At 42.4% G+C, this 14814-nt stretch overlaps 1 protein-coding gene and 1 non-coding gene across 18 annotated transcripts in view; both read right to left on the reverse strand.

The window, feature by feature from the left end:
* Ep400 (E1A binding protein p400) overlaps positions 1 to 14814 on the reverse strand; it is a 103779-nt gene that overhangs the window by 33399 nt on the left and 55566 nt on the right. For 13 of the 17 annotated variants that reach the window (XM_048450923.3, XM_085680973.2, XM_085680993.2 and 10 more), the window contains 9 exons: positions 11234 to 11400; positions 9811 to 9980; positions 8504 to 8746; positions 6739 to 6903; positions 5309 to 5467; positions 4074 to 4168; positions 3348 to 3619; positions 1426 to 1628; positions 1131 to 1300 (listed from right to left, as the gene is read on the reverse strand). In XM_048450923.3, coding sequence (XP_048306880.3) covers positions 1131 to 1300; positions 1426 to 1628; positions 3348 to 3619; positions 4074 to 4168; positions 5309 to 5467; positions 6739 to 6903; positions 8504 to 8746; positions 9811 to 9980; positions 11234 to 11400 — 1644 coding nt within the window. The remainder of the gene's footprint in view (positions 1 to 1130; positions 1301 to 1425; positions 1629 to 3347; positions 3620 to 4073; positions 4169 to 5308; positions 5468 to 6738; positions 6904 to 8503; positions 8747 to 9810; positions 9981 to 11233; positions 11401 to 14814) is intronic. The other 4 variants (XM_085680991.2, XM_085680987.2, XM_085680979.2 and 1 more) reach the window with 2 other exon arrangements.
* On the reverse strand, positions 26 to 158 carry LOC125411273 (small nucleolar RNA SNORA49). The gene has a single exon (XR_007235287.1). It is a non-coding gene; the product is annotated as a small nucleolar RNA SNORA49 (small nucleolar RNA).

Below are 14814 nucleotides of genomic sequence, written 5' to 3' on the forward strand. Positions count from 1 at the left end.
AGGTGTCATGCCCTATCTGGTACTTTCTGTCAGCCCAATCTGTAGGCCCCACAAGAAAGCAGAGTCTTGCTAGGGAGGGAGCTGTGCTTTCTCCTCTATCCTCAGGCAATGCCAGGGCACTCTACAGGCAAGAAGCCCCTGGAGTAAGGCTGAGGAAGTACATCAAGATCTCTTTAATCACTTGGGACAATGAATTGTACGTAATGAAAACTTGAGAACTTTTCTTCTTAAATTATTTCCATGCCAAAACAGAACTAAAAGTTGACCAATCATCTTCGTTCAAATAACCACCCAATTTTTTACACTATTACCAATAAAACAGACTCTTTTCTTTTTGCATCTAAGCTGTGTAGGAATCTCATATTTGCTATGGAACAAAAAGAGGGTAACTCGAGCCTTGTGCAGCACCCTATCTTTTTTGCACTCAGGACCCCTTATACTCAGGCTTGTATTACGAGACTTCTGGTAAGGACCTTCTAGTTTGTCACATGGAGCTGTGAAGACAATTTGTGGTTCACTGCCAAGGCACAGACCTTCTTTGTGTACTCTCTTTGGCTAAATGCTGAGCAGTCACTCTGTTACTGATCACAGCCTATCATGTGAAATTCTACAGTGAACAATTTTATGTGCCAATCATCAATGAGGCATTCTTGCTGTTGTGTGGAAGTCTTAGATAAGGACCACTAGATCAAGTGTCTATCCCTCTCTGAGGTTGGCAATCATGTTGCTTTCTAAAGTTATGCTAAAGAGGTTCCTACCAGCAATGTCTATTAACCAAATGTTAAAAATTAGCAAATATGGCAAGTAAAACATGGATATACTTTTCAACTCATATTTCTTTGGAAGTTAGTCTAAAGAGCATTCATATCTTTGTTGCATAGCCACCTCTTAAAAGTATGTCAGTACTAACCCAATGTGATTACAGATTACCCCTATGTATGTGTTCTGAGACATGCTTGTTTGGCGGGAGAGGGAACAAAGCATCAGGAAAAGAGTCAGTTTGGAGCTTAGATATACTCTAAATGCTAGAAGGGGTATGGGGCACTGATTGCACAGCTGTAGGAAGTGAGGCTTGAATCCCATGATTCAGGGTCACACCACGCAATCACCATGACAGGAAGATTATTTACCTGCCGTTGTTCACTGTTGGCATTTTCATCAATCCGTACATAGGTGAGATAATGGAAGTTCAAGAACATCTCTAAAATGTCCAGCATAAGAACCATCTGAGATAAAATTAACACTCGACGTCCTTCAGATTTCAGTTTCTGTAGCAGGATTGCTAAAGCTTCTAACTTCCCTAAAAAAAGGAAGGAAGGAAGGGAGGGAGGGAGAGAGGGAGGGAGGGAGGGAGAGAGTCTTATAATCCAGAACAAGTGTATGTCACTTCATAATCCATGACAATAACAGCAGGGTCTGTCATACCTGAGTCGAACTGTATCAGCCTCAGCTCCGGGAACTGCAATGAGCGCAGTGCTGTCAGTTGCTGCAGCTGCCGGTGGTAGGGGCGGATATGTTCTCTCAGGCACTGCCTCAGAGCTCGCAACCTGCTGCTATACAGTGAGGGTGGCCTCGCCACCCACAGGGAGGGTGGCATAGCCACTACTGGAGGAATCACACAGGCCACCCTGAGGAGCAGAAATCATGTGTGGTCATTATGTGCCAACCTTGTAGCCTCTGGCAGGAGCAGTGAGGGTTCTAGCCAAGGACAGAACCCTCTGACAGTGTGTACTGCCAGACAAAAGAAGTCTAAGCTCCTGATGCTCCTGATTCTATCACAAGATAGCATAATCTTTCACAGTTAAAGGACACCACCCCAAGAAACTTTCATCAGGACAGATCTAAATAATTAGCACAGAGCATTCTCTAGACCATAGCCATTGGCTCAAATATTCTTGCTGGGTCTTTTGGGACAAAAGTAAATTGTCTCTGGATGCAAACCTTTTAAATGCTTCAGGTACATGTAACTAAGAGGGGCCAGACTCAGAATACGCTGCAGACAGAGAACAGCAGTGCCATGGCCAACTTGACACTACCTGCTAAACTCCAGTCATCTACACCAGAAAACCTTCCCCTGGGCATTAGCCAAAGCTCAGTTTTAAATTTTATTTATTTACTTACTTTTAATATGTTTTTATTTTATTTAGATGGGGTAAATAACTCTGGCTGGCCTAGAGCTCACAGATATTCATTTGCCTGCCTCTGTCTCTCAAGTGCTGGAATTAAAGATGTGCACTATCATGCCCAGCTACTTTTATTTTTAGTTATGTTTATACATGTGTGTCTATGTAAGGGTTTGTACATATGTATGCAATGTCTTTAGAGACCAGAAGACGTCAGATCTCCTGGAGCCTGAAGCACTTGTGAACTTCTTAACATGGGGGCTAGGAACCAAACTGAGTCCTCTACAGAAGTAATATGGGCTCTTAACTTCTTAAATTGTCTCTCCAGTCCCTGAAGCTGGGTCTTGGTGGTTTGCTCCCAAGTACATTTCCACTGAAGTGGTCCTCTGTGATGTATAAAGACAACCAGCATTTCAAAGATAAACAAGGGCATGAGAACAAATGGCTGCAAATCTAGCACACAACCTGAGAAGCCCTGACATATGTGGCTCAGCATAGGAAGGGTTCCCTGTCCTTTTCTTTACTAATTCATTGATCTGAGACCTGAAAGGCAGGCTCTGAGCACTGAGCTCAGGCACTGGGTGATCAGGGCCTTCCTTTGGACAGGTATTAACAACATAGTTCAGTCAGACAAAGAAAATGAGCCAGAAGTTGAGCCTGGAGAGCAGGGTCAGGGCATATAGAAACTCACATAGAGGGTCAATAGTCTAAACAGAAGCAGAAATATCAAGACCTAGCAGGAATAGTGTGATGACAGTGGCACCCAGCCCACTAGCACTGGTCTACTAACTTGTTCTGAATTCTGTTCTTCAATGTCCCCAAGAAGCATATGGCTAGTTTTCTGGGTCAGTTTTCTATAAGAGCTAGCTAATAACCCAATAGGTCCTCTTGTCTCAAACACAGAGACCCCCCCAAACCATTTCAAATCCCAAGAAACTCAAAAGGACAACTTGGGAGAAAGCAATTAGAAATAAGAACATTAAAAAAAAGTCCAAAAAATGAAATACTACAGGATGTGGTGACTCATACCAGCACTTGAGAGGAAGAGGCAGGAGCATCAGCAGTTCAAGGAAAGTCTAGGCCAGTTACATGGAATTGGAAGCCAGCCTGTGCTACCTGAGAACCGAAATTAAAAGAAAGAAGAAAATTGCTTATGCGTAGCAGAGTAAAAGAACAACAACAACAAAAAGGATAAAAACTATTTACCTGCATACACTAACTCACCTGTCAAGAACATCTTGAAGAGATTCTTGACGTTGACCCAATGTCACAACCAGATCGCCTTTACTTTTTGAGGGTGACATGTAACAGTTTGCTACTCTGGCACCCGTCCCAAGGTTGCTATCTAAAGACCAGCACAAAGGCCTCTTCCTTCTAGCAGGTAGGGAACAAATCCTCAGCAAGTCTCTGCCATACACTGGAGCTTGGGAACAGCGCCGCTCATTGACAAAATGCATCTGATCCAAGCGTTCCTTCAAAAGTCTGCTTTTTTCCTCCTTGATCACATCAGAAAAAAAAAAAGACAAAAGAAAAGTTATTTGAGAAACAATCAGACAAAATCATCTCACTAAACACTTTGGGAACTGTTATGCACACATTCATTTCAACATCCATGGCCTACTTCTATGAACTACAAGCATTAAAAAAAAAAAAGAGGCAGAGAGCTTTCTCTCTCCTCCTCCCAAGATAGATAATATTTATAACAGAGGAAAAGACAAGACAAGACAAAAGGGATAAAGACCTTGATGTCTGCAATTAGAGACCCAGGTCAATTTCTTTCATTGGGAATGAGTGTTAAATCAAGGCTCTAATTCAAAGAGCATGTGCATCTTTGAAATTCATAAACTGAAAAGGACCCACAAGAATCTTGGCTGCCACAAAAAAGCTCCTGAAACTCCCTGCCTCAACACTTTGCATTTCTCACCGTGTGCCCCTGCATCTAAACCTTACCTGGGTGGGCCCTGCAGCAGGAGAAGCTGGTTTGGAAGCCAGCCCAGGTTCTCCAACAGTCATAGCGCTCACTGCTACTCGACCCGGAACACCAACTACAAATGTAAAAGCAAACAGCTGAAGGAAATGAGGGTGCTGTTTAATGCTAGAATACTTGCTTGGAAGGCTTGAGGAGCACTATCCCTAACAACTTTACGCTCCCTACCCCCAAAAGAAAAAAGCAGAAAAGGAAAGTCAATATGCTTTCCATTCACAAAGGTGGACTGCCAGGCCAAGGTTAGCTCCTGAAATCCCAAGAATATAAAAGGAGCTGGATCTAAATATCTAGTGCATCAAAGCTACGTCTATACCTGGAGTGAAGACTGTTCTGAGGACAGATCACATATCTGCCCCTGCCCAAGCCAGCCTCATATCCTCCTTTGTCCTACACTGAAAAACTACAGGTCATCAGGAAATAGTGAGTAATAGCTCCTTTGCTTGCCCATAAATCAAACCCACCCACCAGTTCTAATACACTGAGCACATCCAGGCAAGGGTTGGGACTTAGAGAAGCGGGCAGAAAAAAGGACAGAAGCTGAAACCCAGCATCATTTAGGCAACAGCCAGCTAGAGTGTGCAAAGCCTGCACCAAGCACTTTACTCTCAGGGAGCTCTAGGCAAAGTTACTAAACATTTTGTGCTTCCTAAGTTTCCTTATACACACACATGTATACACATACATATATTATATATAGTGTATATATAATATAAACATATAATATATAATAAAGTTTTATTTTTATTAATGTACATGCAATATATATATGCCTTTAAAGTATCAGTGTTTTGCCTACATGTATATTGTGTTCCACACGTGTGCCTGGTGCCTGCAGAGGTCAGAAGAGGGTGACAGATCCCCTGAGTCACAGATGTGAGCCACCATGTGGTGCAAAGAAACAAACCCAAGTCCGCTGCAAATCAACAAACGCTCTTAACTGATGGACCAACTCTCTGACCTCCACTGTTTTTTATTAGAATAGGACACTGAGGTTTGGCCATATTCAACTAGTACATTTGGGAGCAAAAGAAATAAAGCTGATGCCATGACATGTGTGGAAACCGGACTACTACAAATAAAAGTTTTGATGTAAAAGAAGGCCCATGGCCTGAGGTGCATGACCCCTCCTCCCCGTCATTGCAAAGAAAAGTCAGAAAGACGTTCTCACCAAGCCCTCCTCCTGTTCAGAACACCCTACCTTGTGGGGTCAAGGGCGCGGGACTAGGGCCACTGGTTGGGGGCTTGCTTCCCAGGGTGCCATGCACAGCGCCTGCCTGAGACACGGTCTGCATCACCACAGGGCCAGGGGCTCGCAGGTAGGGTTGCCCAGGGGCTGACACGATCTGGAGTACACTACCTGCAATCACACATCCACCAGGAGCATCAGTAACAGATGTGTGCACAGTAACACGCTAGCCATTTCCAAATGGTACAGTAACAAATGAGTCAGTATACTGCACACACATCACATTTACATAAGTAAACATGTCCACAGCTCAGTAACTCTGATGAAGGAGGGAATATTTTGAAAATCCCAGACAGAGACAGAAAACCAGACTTTGCTTTATACCACATCAAAAAAGGACCACTAACCCTGCACATATCCAGGCACATACCCAACAAGAACCACAATTGTCCTAAGGCTGTGAAGGTCACAGAAACACTCCCAGACCCATGTAGCTATTGCCAAAAGGATGAAAAACTACCAAAAAGAGCCCAGGTGTTCATGATGACTCTGTAACTTTTCTATTATGTATGCCTGAACCTTATTACCAAATGTGTGACAAGAAAACCAAATAAACCACCAACTACATTCACAGATAGCCCTGAGTCTTGAGGTCCCAAGCCCTGTAGAGATAGGTATTGAAGTGCCATGACAGTCATCCAGCCAGAATTCAGGGTAGTCTTCTGAAGCTGCTGGGGTGGTGTGCAGGGAAACTAGTGCTGTGAAATCTTAACCTGAAGGTAAGCAGCCAACGATCACCTGGTGCTGGATGTAGCTAAAGAAGCTGCAACTACTGTCACATATCAGTAAAGATTAATTTTAAGGAACTACTCAAATTTCACTACCTCCATTTCTTTGAAAGCAATAACTACAGGTTCTTAGCACAAGGTATGAGAGCTTTGGATCCCAGAGTTAAAATGAAAACTTGAATCTGGCACAAATCTTGAGGTCTCAGCTATGAGATTGAGGTAGGAGGATGGCTTGATCTCAGAAGTCACAGGTCAGTTTGGGCAACATAATAAGAATCCAACTGACAGGTACATAGGTAGGTAGAACATTTCCCCTACATAAATTGCCAGTCTTCTGGCACATTCATATTAGAAAGCAACAAACATTTCTACTCTGACTTACAAAGGAGAAAACTTTTCAAAGAGAAGATGGTACTGATAAAAACAAACAAAAAAAAATTTAAAAAAATGAGCATCACTTATTTAGAACACTGCCAAAGTGACTCAAGAATGCTATCTCATCATTCCTTAATAAGCCCTGATATGAGGCTTGTTACCATCACTTCTGGATAAAGAACCTGAAACTCAGTGACCAAGTTACCCTGCCACCCAGACAGGTTCTCAAGTGCATATCTCTGTCCTTCTCAACATTGGTATCAGCTGGTTGTCTCTTACCTTGTAACTGCAGAGGCTGGCCTGCTGTTAGCTGCCGCAACTGGCTATGTGACAAGGTAAACTTGTTCCCCTGAAACTGCAGTGTCACAGGTGTCTCTGGCTGGGCAACGCGGCTCTGTGGCCCTGCGATGGATGCCAGCTGAGCTATTTTCACTACTTCCCCACCTGTTAAAACACAGAAGAAAAGCTGAACTAACATCACGTGGAGTGAGGTTATTGACCATTATACAGCAATCACTTACTATATATAATGATTGCCTATACTATGCTCAAGTGTTTTCAAAAAAGTAGTTAGGTATGACTTTCTATCATTTTTTTAAAAAGTTATTTTAAGACAAAAGAAAAATACTATTAAATATCAGACTTTAGTGGTTAATCTACTGAATCACAACTGGTAAGGACTTTTTGTATCAACTCATCAAACTACTAAGGAATACTTTTACTTTTCTCTACAAATAATAAAAGGAGAAACCAGTAAATATAAAAAATATCAGAGGTCTATTTATATTAAATTGGAAAATCTTCAGAGGACTTACAAAACTTGAAAAAGTACGTGTCCAGAAATTAGATCATATCATCAACATAAAACAACAAATTTTAACTGCACATGCTTCTAAGTCTAGGAAAGCTTAAATAAGTACGTCAGACATAAAACTCTAAGTTTACACTAATTCAAATGAGCTCAGAGGATTTGCTATTTCAGAGCAAATGATTAGAAACTTAAAGGTTTTACCCAACAAGTGCTATCCAAGTTCAAATGCTCCTCTCCCAAGAAAATCCATGTCAGGATTAGTAAAAGTACCATAAGGAGAACAGTTAGTAAAAGACTACCAAACTACCTGAAGATGCCTTGCACACAAAATAACTGTGTACAAGGAAGGAGAAATGAAAATCAGAGATAGATGTACACACAGACACGTAAATCTCCCATCAGCACTCTTAGACAGGTAAAGTCAGTTGAAACACTCACTCCACACACTACATGTAAGTCCTCCCATACTAATGTAACTCTCATTACCTACAGAAACATGAAGTACGCGCAGCTTTCTCCTTTCATGTGACTGCCTAGGACAATCACTCCTCATTGCTGGCCAGAGAAGAGATTCCCAGTCTCTCCTGAGGCTTTTCCCAGTTTTCCAAAAAGGCCTCAATGTGGCTCTGCTACATTGTAAACAAGTAACATTTTATGATCTCTAATACTTTAGTTGGCATAATTTCCATAGTAGGCTGGATACTGGTCTATAGAAGATCTTAAATCTGTCAATCCCATTGCCAGCAGTACAAAATTCTTAATTAAGAAAAAATTAGTTAACAATTAGCTGTTTTAGTCACTGATTTGTTGAGAAATGTCTCTGTTGAGGAAGAATTCATGCCAACTTTAAACTTGGAAATATGTGAGAAACCAAAAACTAACAGTATCTAGAAACCTAGTGCTAGTTCATGTAGTCTCACCACTTGCCCCCGAGTGGACCCCAGCACTGCTGGAATAGAACTAAGGCTAAGGCTAAAGGAAGGTACTAGCCCTGAACACCAGTGCAGCACAGAAGGAAAAGCAGAGCTGGTTGAATGGGAAGAGAAAGAATAGAACAGAGCAGGGCCCTGGACAATGACCTCGGGCAAGGCCCCACCATGACAGGCATCACGCTCCAGGCCTGGATTGAGGGACAGACAGAGGCAGTGGACAGCAAAGGCTCTTCAGACATTGTGTTCCTGACACACTGCTCCAAGGCAGTGAGAGCAGACTCTGGACAGTAAGGCCACTTACTGGGCAAGCGGGCCTGGGCCTGCGAGGTAAGCACCAGCCGCTGGGGCGGTGCATTCTGCCCGGCCACCAGCGAGGGGGCCTGGGGCGGGGGCAGGGGTGGGCCTGGGGTGGAGGCCTGGACAGCGGTCTGAGCCCGCAGTTTCGAAGGATGGGCTGGGCCTGTTGCTGTGCTGGAGGTCGAGGTGGGTTGGTGTCGAGGCGCACCGACGGAAGCCTGAGAGTTCTGAAACGGGGCTGCTGCTGCTGCAATCAATAAGGTTGTTTTGTGCAAAGCTGTTAGAGGTTCTTCATAACACGCAGTATTTTACAACCGAATGTTAAGGAAATTACATAAACAGTTTATTATTTCACAGTCTCTCAAATGAGAAGCCCACTCTTAGGAAACAAACATGGAGGAGCTTGTACAGTCCTTAGGTTAAGAGAAACTTAAGGCTCTGCCTGTTGTCAATCACTAAAGCTCCATGTAAGCTGACAGAACACACAGGGCAAACATCTTGAACTAGACAGGGCTGTCAAATGCTCCCAGCTGTCAGGAAGCACTCTGTAAACACACAGAAGCACCCATTCTCTGCACTACAGAAACCTTTGCACTGCTGTTTTCAGATGAGGTTAAGACCACTTCTAGGACTTTCCCTGTCCCCTTACCAAGTGAAGCTAAAACAATAGCACCAAATGCAACAGGAAAGCTCAGAACTTTCCTAAACAACCTTGACATACTTTAAGAAAAACACTTTGTAGAGGTTGCCCACCTGCTCAGCTAAGGTGAACTTTCTTCTATAGGAAAAACCCAGAACAGGAAACAAATCTCTACAACCAGGCACAGTGATGCATGCCTGTAAATCCCAGCACTCAGGGGACTGGAAGTAGAGAGATTGTGAATTCTAGACTGTCCTGGGCTACATAGTAAGATCCTGTGTCAAAGGAAGGAAGGAAGGAAGGAAGGAAGGAAGGAAGGAAGGAAGGAAGGAAGGAAGGAAGGAAGGAAGGAAGGAAGGAAGGAAGGAAGGAAGGAAGGAAGGAGGAGAGAAAGGGAAGAAAGAAAAGGAAGGAAGGAAGGAAGAAAAGAAAGAGAAAGGGAAGAAAGAAAAGGAAGGAAGGAAGGAAGGAAGGAAGGAAGGAAGGAAGGAAGGAAGGAAGGAAGGAAGGGTCGGTCTTCAATTCATCAAGATTTGTAGGTGGCATTTTCACAAGTCATTTGGAGGTTTCCATGCCCTACAGCAGTGGCTATAATACTCAGTAGGCCAGGAACAGGGTGGCAGGAACTTTCCCACAGTCTTCTACAAAAGAGAGCTGATTATGTAAGATACCTTTTGCATCTGGGTTGGCAGAAAAAGTAGCAATCGGTGGCCGTCCTCGAACCTGGCCCTGTGGGGCAGCAGTGGCTGCATTGGTGGTTGCCATCCGAGGTGGATGTGTGCTGGGGAATGCCACGGTGCGACCCTCGGGCTTCTGGCCATACTGCACAGGCTGAAATAACCTAGATGCCCATTGGCCCAAGCAGAAGACACAAACATCACCACATTGCAGATAGCATGGGTTCTAGGGGATTGCCCCTCAGAGACCAGATGGGAAGGCAAGAGGCATAGAGCAGGAACAAAGTAGCTCCAAGTAACAGTTAGCAAGAAGCTTGTGTCCAACATGCGGAACCATCGGCAAACTCTGTACTCAAAGGTCAACATCTCAATCAGTAATACAAGAATACTGTTTAATCTCAACTATTAGGAAAATGTCAAAGTATGTAAAGAGAAAACCACCTCTGGCATACAACATCTAACTACAGTTTAAATCAACAGCAAAGAAAAACCAAATTCTCTGCTAGTACATGTGACAAGACAGCTTATGAAATGGACAGAAATAACAGGATCTGGGAAGGTACACAAAGTGCCCAACTAAGCAGCTGATTCTAGTTTGATCATAGAGGTAAGAGTTCTCTGACCTAGAAAATGGAAGGACAAACAAGAAGCCAGCCATAGAAACCTTTTAACAAAGCCCAGGTAAGTACAAGTAGAAGGCCTTGTCTGTAACGGCTATAGGCTTCCTATATGAGTCTGTCAGGCTTCAGCTGAGCTGCTAAAGATGGCAAGCAGGTCACAGTCCAAAGAAGTCTGAAAAAGAACTTGAAGAATGGGTTTCTGATTTGTACAAATGTCCTCTTTATTTCTAAAAGAATAAATACTTTCTTGTTTTCCTTTTTCAGCCAGGCACAGAATTTTGGTTCCTTTTCACCACCGGGTTTGGTCTGTTTAGAAGCATTTACATCCTGATTTCATCACTTATCTTTCCTGCCTCATGATCTCCCTCACTCCAAATCATCATTTATATTGTAGTATCACTTGTAAGAGTTGACTCCATGTCTACCCTTGTTCTGGCCCATAAGCATACTCTGTACTCTTCCCAATCAGTCATCTGACCTTGCCATGACAGATACAGCAGACTGTTCTCAGCCCTATCATCTCCTCAAATCCTAAAGTTTACTCTATTAAACATAACCAAAAAAGTGACTCTCAGGATTCACTGCCTCTATTTGAGTATCTTGTTAATGTAGTTGTGCTCACTGAAACCAGGAACATTTGGGACATTCTCAAGAGCACAGCTTTTCTCATCACCTAAGGTAAGCTAGAGGAAGGGATTGCTCACGGTCCCGGCACTTGATCTTTCAACAAGCAGAAAATCCTTGGAATAGTGAATATGCCAGATGAACCACATGCTGCTTCTAACCCGTCCGTGTACCTGCTGGCCTTGAGCTTCATGGCTGCTGGCCGGGCTGTCGGAGGTGGTGAAGCAAAGACTTCCTCCATGAGTTTCCGAGTCACCTTTTTCTTACACAGTAATTCAGCCTCATAGCGAGCGATTTTATTTTCTAGCCCAATGAGATCAAATATAGAAAGATCGGTTTCCTAAGAAGAAATGAAAAAGAAAGAAAGAAAGAAAGAAACATTTTGTAATAGGTAGCAGATGAAAATATCTGACCAAGAGTCAAGACCTGCTACAGGGTAAAAGTCAGTTGAGGAAGCTATTTCACATGGTAGGCCAAGCTGTCTCATGCTTGAGCTAGGTAAAATCATGTCTCCTCAGAGGACTAGATTTCCTTTTTATAATGGGACAACAGCTGTTTTCACTTTCCCCACTGTCATGTGAACAGAGATACTGAGAGACAACCTGGAACTGCAGAAGAACATATGCAATCAAACATAGAGTGGAGACAAACAGCAGTCTTCCCCAGGAAAGAGGAGGGGGCAAGTGTGGGCTCCATGTGCTGATCAGTGTGTGGGAGTGACCCCAGTAATGCTTACTGTAAAGACTACTTAGTGTTAGACAGAGTGGAATCAATCAGATTGAAGTGGGAGTACCCTCTGTATGCTGTGATTACCATTAATGAACAAAGAAACTGCTCTGGAGCCAGGCGGTGGTGGCGGTGGTGGTGCACGCCTTTAATCCCAGCACTCGGGAGGCAGAGGCAGGTGGATCTCTGTGAGTTCGAGACCAGCCTGGTCTACAAGAGCTAATTCCAGGACAGGCTCCAAAGCCACAGAGAAACCCTGTCTCGAAAAAAACCAAAAAAAAAAAAAAAAAAAAAAAAAAAAAGAAGAAGAAGAAGAAGAAACTGCTTTGGACCTATAGCAGGGCAGAACTTAGCTAGGCAGGGAAAACTAAACTAAATGCTGGGAGGAAGAGAACAGAGAGAGGGAGAAGCCATGTAGCCCCACCAGAGAGAGATGCCAAAACTTTACCCAGTAAGCCACAGCCCCATGGTGATACACAGATTAATAGAAAGGGCTAAATTAATATGTAAGAGTTAGTCAATAAGAAGATAGAGCTAATGGACCAAACAGTGATTTAAAATATATATAGTTTCTGTGTGATTATTTTGGGGCTGAAGCAGCCAAGAACTAACAAGCGGTCCCCCAACAACAAATTGGCGCACCAATGTGAGTAACTACATCCACATAAAAACCTGAGAAAACCTGGAAAGGAATTCTAGACACTAAAAAACAAAGTTTAGCCACATTTATTTTTCCAAAAGGGCTTTGCTTGATGGTGACATGCTGTGGCTCCTTTAAGAGAGGTTTTCCTGATTCAGTGGTAGCAGAAAAAAAGTTGTGACATTTTGAAATGCAGGCTTTCTGGGCCGTGCTGCTAGCGCAACCTCTGACTCTTTCAGAAGGCCAAGCATTTAAATGGGGTTTGTGAACAGAGTACTACAACTTGCTTAAAGGCAACATAGACTGGCTGTATGGCTCTCAGAGGCAGCAAACAGCTCCACCGTGCTGGGCTGGGTGGGGCAAGCAGGCAGTGCCTTATTTCCCCTAGCAATGGTGCCGCTTAAGCTCATAAGAAGGGCTTAGCATTTTAAGAAGCACTTCTAGTCAGAAATAATTACAGATACACAATAAAGACAAATTCAGATGAAAAAGACCTCTAAATTAGAAACAGTGTGTTTTTAAAATGTACATAGGCCTGAGAGAGAGAAGAAAAAGAATACAGAGAGTTATAAAAAGAAGTAAATGGTTGCGCTAGAGAAATGGCTCAGAGGTTAAGAGCACTGGCTGATCTTTCAGAGGTCCTGAGTTCAATTCCCAGCAACCACATGGTGGCTCACAACCATCTGGTGCCCTCTACTGGTCTGCAGGCATACAAGGAGGCTGGATACTGTACACACAAATAAATAAATCTTAAAAAAAAAAAAGTAAATGGTTTATAAAAAATATAAAAAGGTCTTTAAAGAGACAGAGTACAGTCATAGATTAAAGGAGTAAAGATAATAAAATATTGAACTTGCAGAAAAAGTAATAGAGTAATAAAAATAAGCCATGTAAAGATGAAATGTACATAGAAGATTATGTATATTATTGTGTTTTCTCTGAATTTTTTGACTGTGAAGGAGCTAAGTAATCAATGTATATACTATAAAGGTCTCTTGTCTTCTAAATTTGGGTCCAAAGAAAAGAGGCTCTCCCTTTGATTCCACAGAGGATGAGAACCTGTGGAATACTTTCAGACTAATGTGATTTGATGCACCAAGATTCCCTGAAAAATCACCGTGAACACCCCAAAAAATTACTTGGTTCAACAAAAAGCAGGAAGCAGTATGGAAAGAACTACGCCCATATTCCCAAATATTGTTTATAAATGTTTGTTTACATTTAAAGGAGGATATGCTATAGAGATTTACATTGGCATGAATCTTGGTTTGTTGATACAAATTTAAGGTCAATTTTGTTTATATATATCTGCTCTTGATAAAAGTATTGTGATTGTATAGTTCATTTAAAAATGTAATGTATAATTAAGAAATATAGGTTAATAGATAATCATATATCATAGACAAACTTGTAGTCATGTTAGTTAGATTTTCTAGATGTTCAGAGATGTATTTCAGATGGATAAGCATTCTTCAAACCTTTCAAAGACTACAAAATATGGCATTTAAAATGTTTTAAAACTTAGAACTTTTCATGACAATGAGACATATCTGCTACTGGCAGCACCAATTACTTCAAGAGGAAGATGGGAATTGAAGAGGCTCCTCATGGAGTTTGCTAGCCATTTGTGAAAAAAAGTGCCCTTGCCTGGACTGCTTGAAAGTATGCTATGTGAACTGGACGTGCAGAACCCACAGAGAAATGACTGCTAAACTTGCCTAAAGGTGAGACCATCCTTCAGGGTTCCTGCTTCATGACAAAGTCTGCCAGACATTCTGCAGGACATGAAGAAAGTGACTGACAAACTGTCAATATAGGCAGAACTGTCTTTGAAATTTCATGCTTCGTGGAAAAGTCTGCTGGGTATTATGGGCCTATAAGCTGAAGATCAATGCCCCAACGATAGAGAAGAACTTTGGGTGACTACCCATACAGCAAGATGTCTCTGTCAATTCTAGAGTTGTGGAAGTTGCTTGCAATGTACTTCCTGTTAGATTAGGCAATATTATATCCTTCTAGAGTCTTTGATGGAGTTGAAGAATTTATAGTTTTCCTTAGTTGTGATAAAAAGTAGATATAAATACTGTAATTCTTGCTTGATACCTGTTTTGTTATTCGTAATTTTACTATGTTAAAGTTAAAACCTTCCTTTTTTATTTAAACAGAAAAGGGAGATGATGTAGGAGTCCCCTCTGTATGCTATGATTACCATTAATGAATAAAGAAACTGCTTTGGACCTATAGCAGGGCAGAATTTAGCTAGGCAGAGAAAACTAAACTGAATGCTGGGAGGAAGAAAGCAGAGAGAGGGAGAAGCCCTGCAGCCCCGGAGACAGACGCCAATTTTGGTAAGCCACAGTCACGTGGCCATACACAGATTAATAGAAA

This window comes from Myodes glareolus, chromosome 2 (assembly GCF_982192425.1).
Source record: "Myodes glareolus chromosome 2, mMyoGla1.1, whole genome shotgun sequence".
Lineage (NCBI taxonomy): Eukaryota > Metazoa > Chordata > Mammalia > Rodentia > Cricetidae > Myodes > Myodes glareolus.